This window comes from Kryptolebias marmoratus, linkage group LG6 (genome assembly GCF_001649575.2).
Source record: "Kryptolebias marmoratus isolate JLee-2015 linkage group LG6, ASM164957v2, whole genome shotgun sequence".
NCBI classification, from domain to species: Eukaryota; Metazoa; Chordata; class Actinopteri; order Cyprinodontiformes; family Rivulidae; genus Kryptolebias; species Kryptolebias marmoratus.
In genome coordinates this window covers 12,607,458-12,632,624 of record NC_051435.1, presented here as the reverse complement: position 1 = coordinate 12,632,624, position 25,167 = coordinate 12,607,458, and the positions used below count along the sequence as shown (strand labels likewise).

At 41.1% G+C, this 25,167-nt stretch overlaps 1 protein-coding gene across 7 annotated transcripts in view; it reads left to right on the top strand.

Annotated features, from left to right (window-relative positions):
• zmp:0000001200 (dedicator of cytokinesis protein 9) overlaps positions 1 to 25,167 on the top strand; it is a 76,921-nt gene that overhangs the window by 20,751 nt on the left and 31,003 nt on the right. For 4 of the 7 annotated variants that reach the window (XM_037976250.1, XM_037976249.1, XM_017422681.3 and 1 more), the window contains exons 2-7: positions 10,361 to 10,477; positions 16,455 to 16,544; positions 18,622 to 18,704; positions 19,463 to 19,532; positions 21,872 to 21,967; positions 22,171 to 22,305. In XM_037976250.1, the coding sequence (XP_037832178.1) occupies positions 10,361 to 10,477; positions 16,455 to 16,544; positions 18,622 to 18,704; positions 19,463 to 19,532; positions 21,872 to 21,967; positions 22,171 to 22,305 (591 nt within the window). Of the gene's footprint in view, positions 1 to 7,316; positions 7,585 to 10,360; positions 10,478 to 16,454; positions 16,545 to 18,621; positions 18,705 to 19,462; positions 19,533 to 21,871; positions 21,968 to 22,170; positions 22,306 to 25,167 lie in introns of those variants that run through there. The other 3 variants (XM_017422679.2, XM_037976252.1, XM_017422680.2) reach the window with 2 other exon arrangements.

The following is a 25,167-nucleotide window of genomic DNA, read 5'->3' as shown; positions in this document are numbered from 1 at the left end:
CCCCCCCCCCCCCCCCCCACACACCCACATCCCTCATTCTCCGCTCTGCTTCACTCACTCACTGTATCTCCTCTGCTGACTGGCTTATTTCCACCAGCAGCTCAGAAACTACTGCACACAGAGCATCAGTTTGCTCTTTGGATTCCTCTGCCCCGGCGTCGACTGCTCATTCCCGGGCGAGGAACGGTGCAGGTTCGCAGGTCATGGAGCAGACAGGAGCAAGGGATGAGAGTGGGGCAAACTGGGTCAGCGGCAGGCTCTCCTGACTGATGCCCGCTCGGACGCGGAGGGATGGGGTGCACCACCAGCGCCGTGGTGATTGATGGGCTGCGCACGGTCTTGGAGAGGAACTGCACGGGCTACATCTGCAAGGAAGCAGCTGAGCCCAGCGGACCATCTGAGGCTGAGAGAGCGCTGAGTCGGAGAGAGTCGCGCGCTCTGCTGACACCGAGAATACTGAAGGTATTGTGTGCTCACGAAAACATAGATGGCTTTTCTTTCAACGAACAAATCCGCCCCCGTCGTGTTAACTGAAGCTGAAATGAGCAACAACCAGTTTTTATTTGTGTATTTTTACTTTACTGTTTGCACCGCTGTCAGTTCAAAACACAGATGCTCAGCACACTTAAATATCAGTACCATTTCTTTACAAGCAAGAACACAGTGAGGGATCAGCTTTTTCTTTCTTTCTTGAAGAACTTATTTCAGTGTTGAATTAAGTGATGAGATTAACTGCAAAATACATCAAACTTATAGGAGTAGATCTGCACGATGTCAGAAATACAATTAAATATTGTGATGATGATATCGGTTGTGATTAAACCCAAGTTTTCTCACTTCTTTATTGCCTGCTGCCGAAGGCAGAATGGTGACGTTTTTTGCTCATGTTTTGTGCGATTGTTTGTCTGCACTGTCAGCCAAAATATCTCATGAACCAGTGGATGGATTTCGATGAAACTCTCCAAGAGTAACAACCGGACGTATGTCTACAGCTGATTAACTTTTGAAGACTGCCCCATTTAGGGTTGCCGCCACAGCTAAGTGATCTTAGCAAACATAAAAATAGCTATATCACAGCCGGTATTACAGATATTGAGCTAAAATTTAGTGTGGTAGTAGCTGAGCGTCATCCGCAACATATGCTCTGAGCACTTCACTTTGGGTCATGTTTTTGCTTAAAACTATCACATGGGAGCACACATAATACCATTTAGGGTTGACTAGAAAACTATAGAAAGCTATAACTGTTCTATGATAGGTGGGGGAGGTGGTATGCATTATTTCAAGGAATGCCTTAACCTTTAACTTTTTTGTGTCGTTACAATGCTCACAGCAGTCTCTGTGTGTTTTAGCATCACACTGGGTGTGGGAATCGAGGGCAGTGGTAATAAACCGGATTGGCCAAAAACAATATTGGTCCATTGCAATGTTGATATTGCCCACGTTGATACTGTGATAAATTTGTCTTATATTTTACAAGCCATCCCCGCTGATCATCTAAAATATTTGCTAGACTGATTATTACAATTTTTTTAAAATGTCTAAAACATTTATTTTTAAAGTGCTACTAAATCCGATGTTTGATGTAAGATCTTGACTCTGCAACAGTGACTCTAATTGATCCTTTTAGGATACTAGATGTAAACAGAACAAATCATTCAGATGTCAGTGATATTAGAAGGTAAAGATCTGCTGAGTGCAACACTTTCCTCGCACTTATGCTATCACCTTTCATATTCGGCAGATTTCTCAGGGCAGCGACCGTCGTCTTGCCTCAGCCGTGTGAGCGTGCAGTCAGGAGAGCCGACTGCATAAAATGTAGGGCAGTAGGAGGGTTGAATGTTGGCTCCTGCTAAGCACTGCACGGGTTAAAGCCTCTGAGGGCAGGGATGTCAGCGAGGAGGTTAAGTGAGGGGGACAGTAAGCTCTGTGTCTGCTGGAAATCAATCACCGCTCTTCATCTGGGAACCAGCAGGCTTGGCAGAGCTTCTGCTGCTCCGTACCAGCTTGTCTTTCCCCTCTTGTTTGTGTTTACTTCCCACTGTGTGTGTGTGTGTGTGTGTGTGTGTGTGTGAGATGTCTCTCAGATTCAAAGTGCTGAGTGACAGTGGCCCGGCTGATAGGAGGGAATTAGGTCAAGGGCATGGCGGTTTCCTTTGGCTCAGGGATGGTGTTATCGTCCAAACAGCATCAGTTAATCCTCCATCGGCATGTAAAGTCATTTGAAGCAAGAATTAAATCTGTGCAGAAAATATGGTTAGTTTGTCAGAGTGCAGCTGGATCCCTGGACGGAACAAAATGTGTTAAAGGGCTCATAATTAGAACCATACCTCCTGGGCATTTTGGGATTGAAAAGATGTCTGAATGTATGTTTATGTCTTGGCTAAAATCAAGATAAATTTGGTCAGAAAACAAAAAGTTTAGTAGATGTATCTAAAATTAGATGTCAAATTGGCTCCTGCGTTTGAAAAAACAGTTCCTAAATGATCAGACTGCCAATTAACCTTCAGCTGTTCAAAAATGCACCAAAAACTGAAGACAGCATCTCAGATCGCAGCACAGTTGGTGAGAATGAAACGCTGCAGGAGGCAACTCGGCTCTGTGACTACCTCTCCTGCTGGCTCAGAGGCGGAACAGCGACAAGCTGACTTCAACCCCTACATGCAGCCTTACAAAAACCACACAGGGAGAGGGAAAGGGCATCTCGGGCCCTGATTCAAAATGTTTATATCTTATAAAAGCAAAGTTATAAAGACTAAACTGCTTTAGCTAACTGTGGTCTAAATTTAACTGGAACTATATATTTTTATCAAGTCATAATTGCTGCAAATTGCATTTCTATATAAGTAGTTATTTGTTTTTTTTTTGTCTTTGTGTTGTGTTATTTAAGCATTTTTACTTTGAATTATGTACTTAATTAGGTCATTTTTGTCTTTTTCTTTGAATTTTGTATTGCTTTTTGGCTTCACAGTCCAGTAAAGTCGCTCTGTACTCTTCACTAACTCCCATGCAAACCTACTTTTTGTACAAACAGCTTAAAATTTATGTGCGCCATTTTGAAAATTGTTGCACAATTTTAATCCATTAAGTCCGGTTATAAAAAGTCATCAGCCATTGTGCTAGTCTTTTTAATTCCTCTGATTGCGGCAGGTCATTATCTCTGGAAATGTGTGATGTGTTAAAAACCGAGGATGAGGTTGGGCCAAATATATATATTCTCCTTTACGCACACAGTCTCAGCAGTCCAAGCTATGCAGAAGTGAATTTTCTGCTAATATTGAACTTTTTTTTACTTTATTTTTTGAATATGGTTAATGTCCACAGCAATAATGCAACAGTAGCTCTGCAGGTTTTATCAGAGGAATGCTGTTGCAGCCGAACAACAACAAGATAACGTGGTGACGCCAGCTAGATGACAAAAGAGCTTTTCTCTCATTATTTTTAAGGAGTACCACTTCTGACTTTGACCTGCGATGCTTTGCTCCCAGTGAACTGAGTGGAAACAAGTTTACTTGGAGAGGTGATGAAATGTCAAACAAAGCATTCATGATACAAAGCAGAAAGAATTCACAGATTACAGATAAGATATCTGTTTTTGCCCTCCACAATAATTTCCTGTTTATGTTGCAATGCAGCAGCAGTCCATATCTCTCCATCAACAAAATCTTTCTGTGATTTATCTCATTTCACAGATAATCAACACTGCCTATGCTTTTTATCCTCTCTTTTTCTTTATTTCCTCTGTTTTCAAACTTTTCAACATCTACTGACTTGGTTTATGTCGACTCAAACTCCAGGTGTGTTTCTAAACAATCAAGCTGTTTTTTTTTTAATTTATCTTCCATGCTCTCAGTAGATTTTAGTGATTGCTCACATAATTTGTGTTTAATTTTGTAATAATGCTTTGCGTAGAGGATTTTGTTCATTCTTTGACCATATGAGAGACATGGATGTGAACCGGTCCGTCCAGAAAGGTCTGTTTTCACTCTCAACTTTTCTTTTTTTGTCCTGACAGCCATGCTGATTTTCCTCACTTACTCATGGGTTTGTTTTATCGGGCTTGTGTCTGTTTGCAGGCGGGCTTCCAGCCCACAGACCGGTGCAAACGGAGGGAGGGTGGCTCCGGGCCAGCCTGCGAAAATTACCATGAAGGCTAGAAAATCCTTAAACTGAATTATCGTAAATGTGACAAAACATGCACAAGCAAAAAACAGTCTTGTAAAGAAATTCAAGACCTGATCTGGACCTGGATAAGACTTCATTTGGGTCTAGATCTGGACTGCAGTCCATCATTTAGCGACCCTTGTTGCAGTTAAACTTTATTATTTATTTGCGCTCTGTGAGACGTCTGTTTTTGCTTTATGATGATGAAAAAAAAAAAACTGCAACACCATAGTCAAGCTCATTGACAAAATAACAAAAAAGGCAATAGAAATATAGAATAATATCTGTTAAATGAGATTAAAGCATGTGATTATGTTTTACTTCTGACATTCCTAACAGAAGGTGTGAACGGTGTGTATTTATTATTAGTTCAAATCTGTTTCTCAGTTCACGGATCAGAACGTTCTGGACAACGAACCCCAAACAAACTGCGTGTTATTGGGTCCCGGTGCAGACTATGTCATGGAGTGGTGTGTTTTGTTACATTCCAGGTTCCACCCTGTTTTGCTTTGGCTCTGAAGTCTTCTTATGTAACCAAGAAGGCCAGTCGTACTCACATCCCACAGTTTTATAAATGTAGGGAACATCTGGATAATTAAAATCAGTTTTAGCACTTATATTTTACAGTAAACAGAGACATTGTTGTTCTCTTTGGATCATTTTGAAGTAAACTGATGACCAGAAGCAGATAAAAACTATGATTACTTAATGAAATCTCAGTCGTAGACTGTATCTAATGTCTTCATAAACAGACAGTGGTTAGGTAATGTATAAATAAAACAATATTATGTAAAATGATATATAAACAGGTTCAATAATTATGCTTTTGGGATAATGAATCACAGTGAATAGAATTTATTTGGTCATATTGTCTCAGTTTGGCCCAATTATTTTGTGATGATGCAAAACACAATGACATGAAAACATGAAAATATGGGTTTAGTTTTTTAAAAGGTTGGCTGTTTAAGCCAAGTTTCAGACTTCTGAACGATCCCTAATTTGTCGAGCGAGTGATCAAAATGAAAGGAAGTAATAATTTGCTTTGTATTTATTTTCGTGTGGTTCTTTTTTGAAATTACAGCCATAAAACTGAAGCTCGTGTTCAGAAGCAACTTCTCTCCGTGCGTGAAATTGTGCAATCAGTTCATTTGAATTGAAAAGGTGGCCAATGAACCTGTTTTTATCTGATTTATCAGCTCGAGCATTTGTTCTGCCAGTAAAAAGGGCTCAGCAGGTCGAGCTTTTACACCTCTGTGCCAGCTTGCCTAAAGAAATACGCCTTGGTTCATCTCCAGGGAATCTGATTTAAGCAGCAAACCGAAAAATGTGATCATGGCGCCATAACAACATATTTTTAGTAACCTTTATAGCTGCAAGTTGTTTGTTGTCATAAACTTAATGGTTCAAAACTGTGAAATAGATATTAATATATTAAACTGAACTTAAAAAACTATATACTGCATCTAGGACAGGATGCAGATTTTAACCACAGTACAGGGAAGTCTCAGCTCCAACCAATGTGCTTTCAATATAGATTGGGTACTTTTGTGTAGTGAATGCAGTGGATTAAACTGTGTCAGTAAATCTGGAAATAAATGCAGCACTAACTATAATGTGATGCAGTAAATAAAGTATAAATAAAAGGGAGGCAGGCTGAGCTGCATTGTCAGGATGTAAAATGTCCTCTGGTTTTAATAAGCATCAGATCTTATAAAATAATAATAATTTTTAAAAAAGTTCAAGTGCTTTATGTAGAGACAGGATTTGTAGAAAAAGAAGACAGTTTTAAGGAGACAGACGTATGTTTCTGTTTGATTTGGTTTCATGCAAACCAGCAGGAAGGTGTATTCATGTCTCCTTTACTGTAACAGCATGAGCATTACTGAGTCATGTTCTCTTGAGCATATACTGAAGTCCACTCTGATAAAAATAAGTTTTTAGCCTTGTTAACATGTCCGTAAGAGTTACGAGTTAGAAGACATACTGTACCATGACCACATATTTTGGTTCTGATTCTGCAAAGTGCCACCATCCGTGTCAGAAAGGCTGAATGGAGCAATCGATCCAGACTACTCGCAGCCCGGGGTTTGCAGCTGGTTTTTATACGCTGTGAGGAATAGAAGAAATAAAGAGCTGGCGCATACTTTAAGAATGAGCACAGCATGGCAAAAGAAGCAGCTTGACATTTTCTGTTAATGGTTTTAATGGTAGAAAAAAATCGGATTCTGGAAGCCTTCAGGTCAAGCAAAGAAGTTTAAAGACAGAATTTAGTTTAACCTAAAAAATATCCTGGTGTCAGAGAGGACCGGGATCTGGAGTATTTATTTTTGGACTTTTTTTATACCCAGCTACACTTAATAAAAGAGTGATACTGACTGACAAATACTTAAGGATGTCAGATGTAATACAGCATAAATTGCATGTATTTCTGATGTCATGTAGGTTTTTATTTATCAACTCATGGGGGAGGCTCATAGGAGTACATGACAGTGGAAAGGGGAGCGGCCTTGAGCAGGCGTGAAAAGATAACATCCTCCCCTGCTGTGGCCCGCCGGAGGAATCTGTAAGTCAGGTCCGCTCCTGGCTGGGCCACCACGGGGGCTGCTTCGGGTTGGAATGCCCCTCAAGCAGTTGCATCAACAAGCAGTGAGGCCGGAGCTGGACGCAAATCTCAATGCTGGGATTCTCTCAGTTCAAAGAGGCAGATGAGAAAATAGAAAGAAATCACTGTCAGACACATTTACACGGGCTGGAATGACAGGGGTCCCCAGTTAATGTCTGGAAGGAATTTTAAGTTTTGATAGGTTTGGCTATGTGCTCTTAGAAACAAAAGAAACTTTAAAACTCTGCAGATGATTAGTAATAAGAAAAAGCCATCAGTATTGTCTTAATTTCCTCAAGTTTCTTCCTCTTGAAGCTCTTATTTCACACAAGGCGTGGATGGTCTCTGACCGGAGGAATGTTTCTTTTGTTTTCTCTTGTCAGCCCTCTGTCACAGTGCAGGTGGATGGTGTGGGGTCAGATAGTGTCTGTGTGTGTCTCTGTGTATGTGTGTGTGTATATGTGGGTGAGAGGGTGTTTAACTCCCTCTGGCTGCACATTGGAGTGTAGGAGGGGCCTCCTCCTCAGCCTGGGTGTGAGTCCACCGCTCTCAGTCGGAGCAGTCTGAGCTGAGCTTGAGTTGGAGAAGGAGAACTACTAACTTTTTTTTTTTCTACCCAAAGAGTTTTTTTTTCTGACTGACATGCTTGCAGCGAGCGTCATTTTGGGATCTAAATCAGAGATATTTCCGCAGAGCTGTTGACAATGCAAGGAAGGGCTAGTAAATCTCCAAAGAAGGAGCTGGTCATAGAGAGCCCCCGACAGTTCAGGACGTTGGCTGCAGCTGAGGCTGATGTAGAGTCAGTGCCACAGGTGGTGGTAAGTCCTGTAATGAATTTAGACAGAGAAGGAGAAAATCTGCCGCGCTGTTTATAGTTGTTCTGATCTGCTAGAACGTTTCGGCTTGGAGTTCAAGTTAGATTAACCACAGCCATAAAACCCTGAGGCAGGTGTCATGTGAGCATCTTTTTCATTACCCGCAATGCTGCCAACTCACATTAAAAACTTGCAACTCCAGCACCAACTTATAGGAACGCTGAACTTTACTACCTGCATGAAAGGAGCACTTCAGGTTTAGTTTAAAGACTGCCAACGCTCGTAAAGCGTTTTTTTTTTTTTTTGGCTCAAAAGTCAGCACAGATTTGAGTTGAAGGAGTATCGTTCGGTAGAGAATCATGACACAGGACCATTGTTTCAAGCCGTGTGAGGGTGCTGTGATGGGAGGAGTGCAGATAAACAGCTGCTGGATCACCGTAGGGAGGGACTGGGGGAGATCATACACCCATAACTTCCAAGCACTGTTTTGTGTGTCTTAAAGGGAATCTTGACTTCTGTGTAAATCTGTTAAAACGGACATGCTTTAAATGCTTTCTCAAGGTTTGGTCTGACTGCAAGAATATATACTGTTGGGACTACGTCTGTTCTCCGTGGTCAGCTCTTTGGGCTGCGAATGACCAAGCTTCTGTCCGTTTTCTTACTCAGTGCTGAGTGGACTCAGTGGTTGACCACTCTGAGCCACTGACAAAGCAAAGTGGGTGAACCCAGAGGTCAAAAAAAAACAACCCAACAACAGAGCAGGTTCAGGAATGCATCACCGGTGGGAAAAGGTTAACATAACTAATACGAGGTCAAACCTTTCTCTTGCTTCATTGCTGAAATATTAAGTGTTTGGTTTTAAGTCCCGCAGCGTCATCAGGTGCGTGCAGCGGTGACTTCCATGTTGTCTGTGTTATGGTGCTGAACACGGCAGTAACGTAGCTCTGAGACAAACTCAGTGGGTTTACGTAAAGCTCCTGATAAAGCTATCTGCTCCGAGTCATCGTGAGTCTTCCTTTCATCATAACGGTGACGCTGGGTGTATCTGATGAACCTGAGGCTTCTGCACCTGGTTCAGCTCGTCTGATCGGGTCTGGAGCTTTGGAGAGTCGAGGCGACAGGCATCTTATCTCGCAGACATCGTGAATTCCATCCAGGCTTACCCGTCTTACGGGGCAGCAGCCTCTGCCCCCATCACTCCACCTTTCCTTAATACCTATTGCATGACTTCATTTGAAGGGTGAAAGAGGTAGGGCGAGCACAGATGTGTCAATAAGAGCAGCATACTACTCAGTGGAAGTGGAATGCAGCTCTGGGTTGAGTTCACCCATCTTTGTCCTGTTCTTTCAAGCCAAAGTGAAATAGGCCTGTTGTTTATACACATTCAGGTAAAACATGATGGCCCTGTCTCTGCTCTGATATCTCTTTGTGTCCTACAAAGTGATACCAGGTCCTGCCTGCTCCGTCAGCTCTGCAGAGTGCCTCAGCCTGTCAGTATTCATGACTCTTCCTCTGACATCAAGTCAGAGTTATCAGTCCCAGATGTGGAGGCAAAGAGTGAGCCGTTCTGTCACTCAGCTCCAAAGCCTGTTGTTGTTCATTTTTCACTTCGCCGTCTCCCTGGCTCTTAGCTTTATCCGCCCAGCCAATCAGCTCTTAGCGTTGACAGCTTACTCTCTATCTAACAGCCTCTGTATCTTTGCGGCTCACAGGCTTCTGCCTGGAAAGTTAATGTAAAAGCCTAAATCCATATTTGCCTGCTAAAAGTGTGTCCATGTTCACGAACGTTTGTCAAGAAACATTTACAAGTGGCTTTAAAGTTAATGATGTTTTTGTTTTTGCTGTGCCTGGTTTCACAACGACCCTTCAGATGGTGAAGCTAATGTAGTGTCTCGGCACAGACGAGGTCGTGATTGACTCGTCACAGCCTACCTAACAGACAGCAGGTCTTATCTGGAGGAAGCATGTCTCCCAGTGTGACAGCACAACTGGATTATTCGCTGTAGAGCCCACTCTGGTCACTGAATCATCTCCCAGCCTACGCTTGTTCGTGTTTGGGACTTCTACGGTTCAACAGATTGGGGTGAAAAATGGTTCCTGGGATTTTCATGTTTTAGTTGGCAAGTTCATTAAGGTATTTTTTGTTTTCTTAATGTATTTAGTGCTCTCTAATCTGTGTAATAGCTGTGCTACAGTAAATAGATCTTCAGAGGCTCTTGAGAGGTACACTCAATGGAACTTTTTGTATTGTTTTTGTTTCTGTTGTCAGGCAAAAGCAATGTATACTTTTTCCATCATCTTTTTTTTCTGTTTTGTTATTTGGCAGCTTCCAGATCTTGACACTAATGAAGTTTGACACTGATTCTTTTCTGCTGGTTTTGTTTGGCCCATCTCTGTGTCTGACCAATCAGTCAGATTCGGAGATGGGCCCATGATTGGAACGTCTGCATCGTCTAAAGTGAAGCCTTGCTCGATTCTTTGGAGTTTTTCCCGTCTCAGCTGAATATTGCCCAGTCCATCTCCACACAGACCCTCGCAAAAGTTGTGAAATGAGTTCTGACGGATTTAACGTCAGAGTTGTTTAATGTGAGCAGGAATGTGAAGTCTCATCTGAGCAGCTCTGCGATTGAGAATCGCAACAATGAGGCATTGTCCACTCGGCACGCCGCAATAAGCACAGATGTCTTTACCTGATGGCCGTTCATGTCCGACTTGTGTCAAACCTATCGTCTTCGTTGATCATTGCGATCTTAAATTCCTCTTTGTTTGTGTCCTTCAGGTGAAACCGAAGGTGATCGAGCCGCTGGATTATGAAAATGTGCTGGTTCAGAGAAAGACGCAGATCCTCAGCGATGTCCTCAGAGACATGCTGCAGTTCCCCCTCGAGGACTTTGAGGTGAGTTTCATAGCTTCTGGCAGTCGTCACATCCAAACTGACGGTGATAAATCAGAATCTGAGGTGAAAGGATCGAGGAGGGAGGCTGCATGATATTAGGAAAACATGCAACTGCATTATTATCGTCACGCGGTGCAATAACACTATCAGCTGCGATAAACGCACATTTCTCTCACTCCTCTATTTCCGTTCTGTCATCCTGAAGCTGTGTGATTTTTGTCATTTAAATCAGCTGAATTGGTCCATCAGATTGCCAGATTTGGCATGCATGTGTCTGTGATTTATTGCACTCTTTTGTTATATTAATACTGCACACACTGACATTGGGATGCTGATAAATCTCAATATTTTGTGCAGTTCGAACTGTGAAAGTGATGCAGATTTAGTGGTTTTGTGTAGCTCAGGGAGCAGCAGTAACACAGACAGGATGAGGGGGTTTGTTTCCATTAAGGCTTTGCAGCTCGGTGGAAAAATCAGACACTTAGGATGACAAAAATCTAATTGATTGGAATAGTTAGCATTGCTCAGCTCGGTAAATCACTATTACATAGTTTTTAGATAATGTGTTTTAGATCTATAAATAGGTCGTTCCAATTAGTGTTATCTAACGTCAGTATTTACCTACCTTTCTTTGGTCCAGGCATGGCCACTGTTGTGATTGCTGGGTGTGGTTTTCCTTTTGTTTATATCGTTCTACACTGTGGCGAGTAAAGGGCCAGGGGGCCATTGGTTTAATTGGCTCAGGCTGTCTGTGATGTTGTGAGAGCGAGCGTTATCTGTAGCCACACTCGGCTCGATTTAATCTGTCACGCTTTCCACGCTGCGGCGGGCGGAAAATCTGAAGTGGAAATCTGGACTGGTGCTGGTTCTGCAGGAAACGGGAGCTCTTTGAAGGATGTCCTTCTCTAAAAGCAACAATGAGATGGACAACATGTCCTCACACCGCTCTGTCTCCCAGCTGTGCATTTAAAGTGTTACAGAGTCAGTCTGGGCTTGGATCGTTATCGAGATGCTTCCTGAGAGTGGAGGCTTCATGAAGACTTTAACACCTTACACCCGAAGCTCTATTCTTAAAAAGCCCCCAAAAAAGGCAAAAACAGAAGGAGCTGAGCAGTGATAAGTGTGTATACATTATAAAATGTTACTGTACAGGTACGGAACGTTCTGTCCCGTCTGAAACTTTTGTTTTATTTTTCCATTTCCTCACCCTCCCAGTTTAGATCATGAAATCCAAGGGAAATATTTTTGGAGAGAATCAGTTATTCTTCACCAGTTATAACATCCAACAATGTTAGCTTTTCCAAAATCTGCAGTATGTAATTTAGCTGTCAGAGAAGGAGTGAGGCAGTTTTAAACATTATCGTTTTTAATTAATGATGAAAGCATCATTCGCTGGATTAGTTTAGCTTTTTATTCTGTTCTGGGAATTTGAAAAACGTACTGTTAATAGATTAAAACTAGCTTAGTTTCATTTAGTCAAATCAGCAAAAACGTGCCATGTTGGGGTTTTTATACGATATATTACATTTCAAGTCATGTCTCTCAGGTGATTTTGCATTTGTTTTGTTTTTCTTCAAATTGGTTTTCAAATCAAATAAAAAATTGGCTGGAGGTTTAATTCTAAAGCAAGCTTTGAGGGTTTATTAGCTCCTGTAATCATTGTTTAAATAAGCATGAAGCTGTATTAAGATGTGCATTTTTTTGTGCGTTTTAGAGAAATATTAATCTAAGAACAGTGTTGTGAGGATTTGGATTTTTTTGTTTCTGTTTTGTTTTCTTTATGGTTTCTCTGTGGGTTTTAATTAGTGTTTTCAGTTTGGGTTTTTCCTGTTTGTGTTCCTGCTCATTATTCACTCCTCCTCCGTCACTCTTTTGCCCTTCTTGCCACGCCCATCTCCACCTGTCCGTAATCATCTCCACTCACCTGTTTCCATTTCCCTCGTTACCCTCAGCACTCAAATGCCCGGTCATTCCTCCCACTAGTCGCTGGTTCATTGTTCTTGGTTCCCTGCTGGTTTTGTCTTGCTCCATGTTTTTGTGCCACACCTTGTTTGTCTATGTTTGTACTTAGTTTCAGTTTTTGCTGCCACGTCAGCCTTTTTGTTTGTTTTATTTTAATAAATTAGTTTTCTTTGAAATGAGTCTGCACTCAGGGTTCTTCTCTGTCACCCCCAAACCTGACAAGTGTGAAGTCCAGAAACTGTTGCTTATGCTGAAGTATGTGAGTTCACATTTTAACCGGACAACAATAAATATGATTTTAGTAGTAAATGAACCTGCTTTTCCTCCGACTGCACCTACATGTAATGCTGCTAACACCCCAGGAGCAGGACGTCCCTAAAGGTCCCTCTGTCCATCCTCCTGTTGGGTCAGAGCTTCTTTCTTCTTCTTGATCATTTCTAAAACTCTAAGGATCCACCCTGTGTCAGGTTGATGGTTTGAGTGTTAATATAAATCTGCTTCAGTCACAACAAAGGAGAAACTCGACTTTTCGCAGGTTTGGGATGCGTCTACGCGTTTCTTCCTGATTTTGGCACAAACTGGCCCAGATTGCTTTTTCAAGTAAACCTACAGTACACGTTGTTACAAACAGCCGAGGAAACACCCTTGTTGACTACCAGCCAACTCTTTCTCATGTCTGTATTTGTCAGCGCTGCGTAAAAGATGATGTTACCTAATCTGGGGCCAACACTAAACAGCTACAGGTTCCATTTATCACACTTTGTTAAGCATGTGAGCATTAGCTGAGTCCCAGTATCTATACAGGGTGGGCCATTTATATGGATACACCTTAATGAAATGGGAATGGTTGGTGATATTAACTTGCGGTGTTGCTATCAGTGTGTGAAGCATTGACAATCCAACACAACGGCAGCACTTTGAACACATTTTATAAGTGGTGAGAAACTTGTAAATAACTCATAAGAGAATAAAGTTAAGTTAAAACCAAGAACACCGTTGTTTTTCTTGTGAAATTCCCAATAGTTTTGATGTGTCACATGACCCTCTTCAAATTGGAAAAACAAAAGTTGGATCCAAAATGGCCACCATGGTCACCACCCATCTTGAAAAGTTTCCCCCCTCCCATATACTACTGTGCCACAAACAGGAAGTTAACATCACCAACCATTCCCATTTTATTCAGGTGTATCCATAGAAATGGCCCACCCTGTAGATTGATTTGCACACAGAGTTTTTTGCAAGATGAAGGTCGAACGTCTAACAGTTGTTCGTTGTTAGGTATATTTACAGAAAGTTACGATTCGGCTGAAGAAGCTGCCGTGAACGAGAATGAAGGTGGCCGCAGAGGACGTGCTGGGTTTGACCGTAGGAGCTGCGTCTGAGTTGGAAGGCCTGACAGCTGCGTGTTGAGTAACAACACGGCAGCCTTGACTGTCTCCTCAGCCTGCTGTCGTGAAGATAACATGCCAGTGTTACAAGTGCCAGTGTTTGTTGTCAGGGGCTGACAGGTGATTCTGACCGAGGACGAATAAAAACTCACTGAGGCACAGAACCTTACATCTGTTTCTGCCTTCTCACACTGCGTTTAAATGACAGCTCCGGCCGGTGAAACAAGTCTTCTGTGTTAGTATTAATAAGTCTGCAGAAACATCAAGAAAGGCCTGCTTTGTTTTGTTAAGTTCTCATTTTTTCCTCTGAATTAAAACCTTTATTCTTTCTGAACTATGCCTCAAATATCATATGTTTCTTTTTTACTTTTTTTGAGTCATCTCTACAATAAAACCAGCATATACCACTTAAAAGATTTCAGTCAAATTTAAAATAAAATGACACGCTCTGCTGAATAGTGCTCTATTTATGTGTACACCGCAGTACAAGACTTCAGAACTGGTTTTGAGTTTAATGTGGTTAATTTGCACAGTTTTGGATCAGATTCCTTGATTTTTTTCACCCTTCTTCATCTTTAACTTTATTCTTTCTTCTTGTTTGTTTTAGTTTTAGGCACTAAAACAACTCAGTTATGGGTTCAAAACCCAACTTAACTGTGGAAAACCAGTACTACTTCTTAATAGTTATGCTCATTAGCCAAGCTAATTATAATTAGCAATACCAGCAGATATTTTTTTTTATTATATGGATTCAAACACTGTAGCAACATTTTCAATAACAGAAGTAGAAAAACACTTTGTATGTGGCTGATTTAACAGGATACAAATGAACAGAAATGAAAATAAAAACTGCCACTATCATCTTAATTCTTGCTCAGGGCAGCCATATTGGATTTTGAGGTCAGGGTTGGCGAGGAAGCTCCGACCTTTTAAAGCCAGAATTCCAGCCTAAGGGGACATTTTGTTTTTTTCCAACAGGGAATTCAGAAATTAAATAAATAATTAAAAACAACACACCATAAATATCATAGTAGCCCTGTTAGCATTTAGCTTAGCAAGCTGGTTTGTCCATGTTTTGTCTTTTAGATATGATGGTTTTGTAGTTGAGTCGATTAGTTGAATTGGCTCAGATAATCTTATAAAATGACAATAATTAAATTAATTATAAGGTAGTGTCACACATTCATCCCATGCTGTTTATTTATTTATTTTCCTGGGAGTCCTGTTGCGCTTCATGGTGACTTGTTACCCAGTTAAACACTTCCTGTTGCCCTCTTACCTCACTGTTTGTTTACTTCTGCATCCCTGGATTGTAAAGATCGTAATCTTTCCTGCAGGAAACCTTGCTAGCAGGCAGGAAGAGGGAAGTTCACGTTTACTGACGAGCGCCTGCGTGGAATTTGGTTTAGTTGACACAACTGGTGCTTAGTTATGCGTCGAACGTGAGGTTATGGAGTTTGAGGGAGGTGAAGACACAGACGGCAGTTCTGTGTCTAGACATCAAGAATGGCAGACATTCAATTAATTACAACTAGTGTGGGATTTAATTTCATATGCTTTGCTTCTAATTCTATGAAACAATTGTGCCATTGTCATACGCACTTAGAACTTTAAAGTTATTCACACACTGCGTAGGCAAGCTTTTATTTTGGACTCTTAGCTCAAACAAAATGATTGTATTCTTCTTAAAAATGCTTTATTTTAATAAAGGAAAGTTATCATCGTACCTTCTGCAAACGAAACAGGTGAAGCTCACAATAGAAGCTGCCTTCCTCCTTTAATTGATGTCAGATTGCATTTATGTCTTCTTTTAGCTTGCAGGGATTATGGGTGGTTGGTTTTTAAACCAGGACCTAATCCTCTCTGCAGGCCCTGATGGAGACACGGGAAGAAACCAGTTTCACTTCATTCTCAGTTTATATGACACAAAGATTTTACGTCAGTCTGTCTTTAGGTTTTTCAGAGTTTTGAGCCGTTGCTGTAGATTTGACCACTTTTTTAAATCTGTTAAAGGTCAGGTTTTTATAACTGGAACCAACCGAGGATGAACACTTAATGAAAAACGACATTTGTATCGCATCATTTCGGTGATGTTAAAAGGAATATATATTTGGCACAATCATACATCTACCTTTTATCATTAAAAAAGTGCCGTCTCTGTTTTTATCAGGCATTCTGGATAAAGTGGAAGGAGCCGTACTGAAGCAATTACAAGTTAAATGTTAAATTTGAAACCCTACAGTCTAACTAAGGCTTTTTTCACAAATACAAAGCTTTTATTAAAAGTGCAGTCTTGATCTTTGTTGTGAAACTGTTCATCTGCAAACTGAACAGAGTGATAATTAGAAACAAATGTCTGTGGACAGTCGTGGTATCAGATTGATTGTGTTTTCCTTCTCTTGAATCATAAAGCCACTGATCTGTTCTCAAATTTGCGATAATATTAAAAGGAACGCAAAGACTTTGTGTGTCCATTTGAAAACATGCTGGAATATTTAGGGAAAAGGACGTCCTGCCATTCACATTTTGTTTCATTTTCAGAATTATTTTGTTGGTCGTGTTTCTGTGAAATGCTGCAGATCTTCCATTATGACTGTCTTTTTCTTTCTTTTTTCTCCCCACCATAGATTTCAACTCTGAGGCGCCAAGGAAGAACTCTGTACCCCACAGTGCCTGAAAACGCTGAGCGGGAGGCCCAGAGTCTGTTTGTCCAAGAGGTAAATCGGTTTTAAAGATGCAGAAATCCTGTTCTAATCAGCGTCTTACTTCATTATTTTATTAATATTTAGCCAAACACGGAATAAAGCGCTTGTACAGTAAAATTCGGGGGAAATATTAATCGGAAGCAAAATGGTTAAGGGCATTCTGTTGAGCAGTTGGTGCTAAAATTTAGCTTTTTAAATCTTTATGAATCAAACCTTTCTGCACTAAAACTAAAACTTAAAAGAAATAAGCATGCCTTGAAGAAAAGCATATCGCTCACCTCATGGCATGTCAAAGTTTGAAATAAAGATCTTGTGCAATCTGTTAGCGCTTAAAGTATGTGTCGTGGATGACTCTCAGCTACTGCCACACCCAGTCTTAGCTCAGCATCTGCAAAACTGATTAAGTAACAGCCATTTTTGTGTGGTTATCTGTGGCGTCCATCTTGAATCAGGTCGATTCCCGAAGTTTATCAGTTGTAGAGGTTCATCCAGTGATTACTGTCTGAGAGTTTCATTGAAATCTGTCCAGTCGCTTGAGATATTTTGCTAACAAACAAACATATGAAGACTCAGGCATTTACATGATGACCTGCTTTACAAATGCTCACATTTATATTTTCTTTAAAGGTTGAAAAACGTGCATGGAAGAGCTGATCCAAGAACTTAGAAGGTGGTCAGCAAAGTCTGTCAATTTGTAAATTCACTAGTTTCATTAATATGAGTCATTAAGCCAATTTTTACCTAATATTAGGTAATGATTTCATGAGTATTTTATGTTTCAGCTGAACAAGTTGAATTTTTATATCTAATTTAGTTGTAGTTTTCAGTCTTTCTTGAGCTTTTATTTGTTAATGAAAATATAGGTGCTAATTATCTTCATCGAGTCAAATTATTCAGCTCAGACCCTCCGAGGGCCGAACACCGGCCGCCTGCTGACAGTTCACCTTCCAGGTCGCAGGTCAGCGCCTGGAGAGCCGTGTGTCTGAAGTCGTAGCGATACGGAGGCGCGGCGCGAGTGTTGCCTGACGTCACCTGGACAGCTGCGCAGACTGGGAGCCTCTCTGTTTCTCAGCTCAGGTTGTGTTTCGTCTCTCTGCAGGGCCACTTCTTGTAAACAGCGCGGGGTTTCTGTAGAACAGATAGCGCTGAGCGTCTCCTATCACTGGCTCTAACAATGAACAGATGTCTGCTTTCCAAGTAAACGAGGATAGTGATACACTCCCTTCCAGAGGGATGGTCAGGCTGAGGTGGAGTCACCATACACTCCTTATCTTTTTGCAGTTTTTCTAAGAATGTTACATTGATATAAATTTTGTGCATTTCTTTATCTTGTACACATTCTTGTTCAACTCGTCAGCCCGTTAGTAAGTTACATTTCTTGGGTTGTGACCAGTTTGAAGACTGCAGGACTGCAAAGGTCAGTTAAAGACAGAAAAGAAGGGTCTGTTTAAGTTAGTTGTGAAGTAGATGTGAATAAAAGCTGAAGCCTTGATTTGATTCCACGTTAGATGGGAGCGAGAAGGGGGATTCCTGTGCTCTTCTACTATCTGTAAAGTTTCCACCTGTTTTAGATTTGCTTGGCTCAGTTCCTCATCAGATATTTTAACTTTCACCATGTAATCATCCAGTCAGTATTTGGGCAGGTGAGTGAAAAGGCCCACGGATCAATGGTTCTATGGAAAGGTTATGAACAATTAATATCTTACCTGTTGTGTAGCTGGTCAAATAAAATATCTCATGAACCACTGGATAAATATTAATGAAATTTTTAGAAAGTAATCACTGGAGGTTTGTCTACGTTTGGGGTTAGTCCCATTTAAGATCTGATTGATCTAAGCCAACACAAAAATGGCTTTAATTCAGTCAGCTTTACAGATGTCAAGATAAAATTTGATGTGCTAGTAGCTGGGAGTCATTCACGACAAACACACAATCTGGCATTAATTGCTTTAAACCATAAGGCGTTTCTTTCTGTGTTACCCTGATGAGTCTGCATGTCTTACTGAATACAAGATGGCCGATTTCTATGCAAGTCTGCTTGTTGCAAACTGAGCTGTGAGGCAACAGCTGATCTCCTCTGTCTCCACAGTGCATTAAGACCTACAAGTCGGACTGGCATGTCGTCAACTACAAGTACGAGGACTATTCTGGCGACTTCCGGCAGCTTCCAAAGTACGTTTAAATCCTGAGCTCTGCAGTGAGCTGCGTTTGCAAAGATAGATTTGTTGTGTGCAAAGACGTTGGTATGACAGGCGAGTCGGAACAGGTACTTTGTAATATATGAATGCCATAGCTGTCATTTATTTTCGTTCCCTGCTTCAGATAAAATGTTGTTGTAACCGAATTACAAGGACACACAAGTTACAAATAAGTCTCATTTTCCCACCGAAGAGTGTTTCTTTTTTTTTCTTTTTTTTTTTTTGAGCTCTGCATAATTTTCCAAAATGCAGCCGGTGTGGAAACCCCCCTCATTGTCAAGAGATTGTGTCATCGGCTTCGGGCCTCTTCCCTGAAGAACATCTATTTTACCGTTAGCGTGTTAGGATGCGAGCTGACGGTGTCCTTCTCACCTCATCTGCTGCCAAATGTTTTCTAACTTCACTCAGTTTGGGGGAAACTAAAACAATGCAACAGGACATGGATCGTCTGTTAAAATGCTTGACACTGTTTTCACTTATAGTGAGGTTCTCATTTGGCACATGATTGTTTTCCAGCAGGGAGGATACACCTATTTTCACGAGCTGTTACTGTAAATGCTGCATTTTAACAACCATAAAAATGTTCGTTTGCCACCTTTACTTCCTGACTTTATTGAGAAAGCTGCTAAACGAAAAAAATATTTCAAATAAACCTCAAAAGGTAAACGGAAACATTAAAGCATGGACAATACTGGAATACTGTGTAGTAATATAATCCACATGTGTTTACAGCAAAGTGTCGCGGCCCGATAAACTTCCTGTTCATGTGTTTGAGGTGGACGAGGACGTCGACAAAGATGAGGTGAGTTTCTTTGTCAAAAAAAACAAAAAACAATTAATTAATGTGCTGTTCAGGATGCAAAAAGGGGGGAAAAAAACTTGTTCCTGTTTACTGAACGGCCTTGTATGGGGTTTTCAAAGCACATGAACGACACATGATTCAAATGTTTAATTCTAGAAGAATTATGGATGGTGGATATGGCTATTTTGAAGGAAATATTAAGTCTGGACAATATCTGCAGCATCACATGCTTACATGCAGTGGCGCCACCAAGAGGTGGACAAGGGGGGGCAGGAGCCACTTCTATAAATTGACCATTTTAGAAGTTAACTGCAATATTGCGCTAAACTGTGTGAGAACAGCTGTATAATGCTTCTAAAGATCTTTTATGGCTTTTAGGTTATGGTCTGCCACTCAAAGATTATCAGTGGCCCCCATCTGCCCCCCCCCTTTGAAAATGCTCAGCAGTGGAAATCATCTGACATCCAGATGAAACGTTTATCAGCAAAGGCCGAGTTTATTTTAGCAGGTTGATTTAAAAACCCGTGCTTTATGTGTACCAGCAGCATGGTTTTACAATTTAGGTGAGGACATTAAAACTGACCCCCCTATCAGCCCACGTGTCCAAAATGCTTACAGAGTAACAAAACAGGTTGTGTCACAAAAGTTTTGTTGTTTGAAAATGATGTTTTTACTCAACTTTATGAACTGATTTCTAGAATCAAATTTTTGTCTGTTTTATTCCCCCACATATCTTACTTTTATTCCTTTCACCACTTTGACCTTTTCCCGTTTCCATTGTAGCTGTGAGACGAAGAAAAAAAAGTAATTTTCTGTAATAGTAGCTGCATTTAATGGAGAAAATTAGATGCAATTACACTATTATTATTTTTTTTTTAAAGAGAGGTTTTCTTCTTGGTGAGATCTCAGTGCTCCTGCGCAACATTTGGCTCTTTTCATCCCCTGCTAATTCACGTATGACAGAGAGGGTGTGTGTAGTACCCGCAGAGATTAAATGTGTGTTTGTTGTCTTTGGAACAGCTTGTAGGCGTCTGCGGCGGGGAGGCTCATAAGTCACCTGAGAAACACTCCGAGTCGGCGGGAGTGTTCGAGAAACGGCGAAGCTAATACTGAGCTGTTGTCCAAACAAGCGTTATCTGAAGCTGTGCAGGGTCAGGCTGCTTCAGAAGATGTAGTGTGACGATCCCATCCTGCTCTCCTCCCAAATGTCAAACTGCGCCTCCTACGGGTAACAAAGTAGCTTTGAATGGGAATCGAGGGGAAAGTGCAACCAAAGAAAAGCAGTGAAAAGTGTTTCCTTTCCCACTAAAATCAGGATCTAAATCACCTTTGGACCCAATCTGTAACAGGTTTACTTAAAGAAGAAAATAACCAGATGAAGGACATAAAAGAAAGCCTATTAGACTAAATAGGTTGTGACTTCCTTGAACAAAGGTTCCTGTTTTGTTTTTCGGGTTGTTGTTTTTTTTGGTAATTACTCAGTGACTTTTCTGCCTCTCTGGCCTGAACTTGTAGAGTCTGTCTAGACGCAGACGGGAAGAAATGAACCTTCCCAGCTGCTGTTCAACTCACACCCCAGTCCTCCACGCTGAAAGTGTTAGAAGTCACGCCAGCGCTTTCCAAAATCCCCCTTTATTTTTGCTTTATTAGACAAATGGAAGAAGAATAAGCGATTTTGGATTTTTTTTTTTTAAACACATCTTGAAAGGTCATTTGTTCTTTTCACTGAGTGCACTTCTTTAAAGTGGAGAAGTCCTTCCGATAAGCTGATCCAAACCAGGACAGAGCTGTCTCCTCCATCAGTCATCTCCTAATTGCTTTATTTCTGCAGATCATGAGAGCGACTGGTTCGCGGTGTCTTTGGTCATCTGTGAAAGGCCCGAGCAGGGAGTGTGTGTCGCAGCTTCCTTCTGAAGACTGAGTTTATTTTGCTTTAAAGTCGGAACTTGTTTTATGTTCGCCTGCCTGCTTGTTTGGACTGAGACGGCTCTGTGCAGCGTCGGCCTCTGCGTCGTCTCAAACTGCAAGATCAAAAGCGTTTTGCACAGCGAGGCTTTGGCAGGGTCACTAATTAGTGACATGATACTATTCTTATGATGCTTCACTGCAGACATGTCCAAATGAAGCCGTGTCTACGTTTTCTTTTGCTTTTAAATGCATACATGTGTTTTGCAATTTTACTCCGTTTCAAAGCTCCCTCATCAGAAATATATCTTCAGGATTTATGACATCTTTGAATATGTTGCATAAATGTCAGACTTTAGGGCTTGGTAAGAGATAAACTGAATTTGTTTTGGTGTGTTTTATATTGTCTGTTCTTGTGTCTTTGTCTCCTGAAGGACACGGCCTCCTTAGGATCCCAGAAAGGTGGGATTTCCAAACATGGCTGGCTCTACAAAGGAAACATGAACAGTGCCATCAGTGTCACCATGAGGGTGAGACCACCGTAATGGACACATTCAGAGCTTTTCTGGTCTCACCTGGAACGGGTTAATGAGAAAAGAGCTGACTCCCCAGCCAGGATCGCCCATGTTTACAGACTGAGCCAACACATTAATGGATACCTTTGAAGTGTTAATATGGATTTGATTATCAGATCGTAACTTTTTCTTTTCCATTTTTTGGGGATTTCTTTCAGTCGTTCAAGAGGAGATATTTCCACCTAACCCAGCTCGGCGATGGCTCGTCTAATCTGAACTTCTACAAGGATGAGAAGATCTCCAAAGAGCCCAAAGGAACCATTTTCCTGGATTCCTGTATGGGCGTAATTCAGGTACGCTCCAAATTCTTTAAGTCATCTCTGGCACGAAGGTCGTGATTATTAAGGCTTGTTGAACCCGAGTGACCCGCCGCATGTTTCTGCCAAACAGGATATCCACGCTGGCGCCATGTTTGCTAATGATGTAGCCGGGTCCCTGTGTGTTGATTGAACTGCCGTTTTTTTCCAGGAACAAACTGACAATACGGACGAAGCGGCTTCCTCTTTTCTCTGTAGCTGTATTTCTCATCAAGTAGTGTTAAAAAAAAAAAAACAGCTTCAGCAGACAGACTGTCAAAACAAGTTGCGCTAACATTTGTGGACTGCTGCTGAAAAGTCTTGTCTCCGTTTCCATGAAACCCGAGCTCTCTCTGCTCTCCAAGGTCGTGTTTTTCTGCTGACGTTCAGCCGGTGGAGCAAGGTGAACGCTGAGGTCTCGCTTCCGAGCACTTTTCTCACAATCAATACCATCTGCTGTAATTCTCCATAAACATTATCATTGGTCTATCCTAGATGGGATGGATGGAAAGAACCTGTTGTTTTACCTGATAGGAAGTCAGCTGGCAGTAATCAGATTGACCGGGCTGCTATGTTTGCTTTATCTCTGAATGCTTCAAGATGTTTTATCAGTGGAAGTTACGGTGGCTTTCAAATCCCGTTAGTTTGCTTATTTCTCTCCGTATGTTAGATCAACAAAGCATTGCATCGGGCTAAGTTGAATTTATTTTAAATTTGAGCAAAAGAATGAACAGAAAAATCTAAAATCAAAGTCAAAGCTGATACACTTGAGGGTCCAGTTTCAACAAAAATCATGCAGAAGCGTCAGTCCCATTGCTGGCATGAAGGATTTTCCCACAGATTATTTAAAAGGGATGTTATTTGTTGATTCGTTTTACATCGAGTTATGTAGACCACAACCGATTCTCAGTCTTGCCTCGAAGCCAAACATGTTCAAAACTTTACTTTCTGCACTCAGATCTGTTTGTTTCTTAAATCTGACCAAACTGAAAGGAGCTACCAGATCTGTTGGCTTTAATTTTCTTCCCAAAGTGCTGCTTTGTCTGCCTATTTTCTCCACGATTCATCCATTTAAATGTTTTGGGTCCATTTTTTTTCTTTCCTTACAAACCATTCTTTCTTGGTGACTGTTTCTAACATTTAGAAGAAAAGTTGTCAGTCAACATGAAATGACTGAAACACCTAAAGTCTTACCTTAACGTTGATCTAATCCAGCTCCTTCTCCCATTACTTTGTTATATATTTACCCGGGTTTAACCCCTGATGTGTCACCAAAATGATTTAAATCTTTTTGTAATATTTGGTCAGGTCTCGGATCACCTCTGTAAAGAGATCTGCGTGGTTTGATTTTCTTCCAAAGTCTCTTAATTTACCCTCTTACACGTTCATCCTTTTCTAAAGGGATAAATAAATTAAACCAAGGTTTGTCTTATAGTATATGACACAAGGACTTTGCTCTGATGAGTAATCCATTGTGTTTTTTTGGGGGGTTTTTTCATGGCAGACTGTAAAATCTCACTTATGTCATCACACGGCAGTCCTCAGGTTATTAAATGACCTAAACTCTTCCAGAAAAAGGCTGCTTCGTGAGTAGAAGTGCAGATGTTAGTGTTGCAGCTGGAATAGCGTGTACGTGACTTCATACTGAGCCTCAAGCTGCTCCTGCACTTTGTAACGAATCCAACATATGCACCAAAACATGTCGTATTCCTCCTATATTAACCCTCCTAAAGCCATCATAAGAGAGAAAGAGATAGAGAAGCCACTGTAACTTCGGGTTAATTTGACCCAAAGGCCACGGGAGGGTTAGCTAGGTGGTCAGTAATCTGTGTAGACTAGCACAAAGCTCAGATATGAGGTTCTGTTTTCTGTTTAGTTTAGGTTTTTTTTTTACTTTTCCACTGTATAAAGCAGGATGCGTGCAGCCGTATTGTCTCCAAAAGGAAGACAAGTCTTTCGACATAAAACAGTGGCGATGATTTAGCTTTTTTAAACTTCCCTGCTTTATTTCTGTCCCAACCAGCCCACCATGTTTACTCTGGCTGACTCTCTCCACCCCTGCCCTCCCAGTCACACTCCCACTCTGCTGTTTATATGTTACAACAAATTCCCCACACAGTAACAATCCTCTACCTACTAAGGTTATTGACACGTTCTTTTTCTTGTTCCTTCATAAAGAAATAATGCTTTTTGTTTGTTTGAACTGCCTAATAAAGGTCAGACCTCTGTGGAGACAGACTGCAGCTGATAGAGTAACTTAAAAAGCCCAGACAGGGCTGTAGCTTCACTCTTCATGGTTGATTGAGGTTAATTATTTCCCTTACACACATGTTGTTCCTCCTGAACTTAACTCCATTTGTTTACATTTGGTGCCAACATAAATCAGCTTCTTATATTTCTCTTCTCACATGAACTGGAATCACCTTGTATGCATCACTACAGCTGAAAGTATCTGTTTTGGTTAAGTATGTTTGAATATTTGTTAGATTTGTGTATTTTTTTTTAGCTCAATCAGCAGCTACGGTCATGTATTAGGTATCAAAATGAAGCAAGATGTGATTTAAATCTTAAAACTAAAATTTTCCTACTTTATGCTGACAAAGTAGTAGTTTAATGTTTGGTTTGGAGCAGGTAACAAAACATCCCTTCTGCCCTGCAGTGCTTAGAGTTGGATATTAGGGACTTTCACCCAGGAGACCTGGGTTCAAATCCAGGCCGGGGCAAAGATACAACAGTGAAATTGAGCTATCCAGTCTGGGTCCTTAGGCAAGACCCTTTGAGTTACTGCCTACCTCATACCATGAGAGAGATAAATATGAATCACATGCCGGCTCAGACGTCGCCCGGCCAAACAAGGTC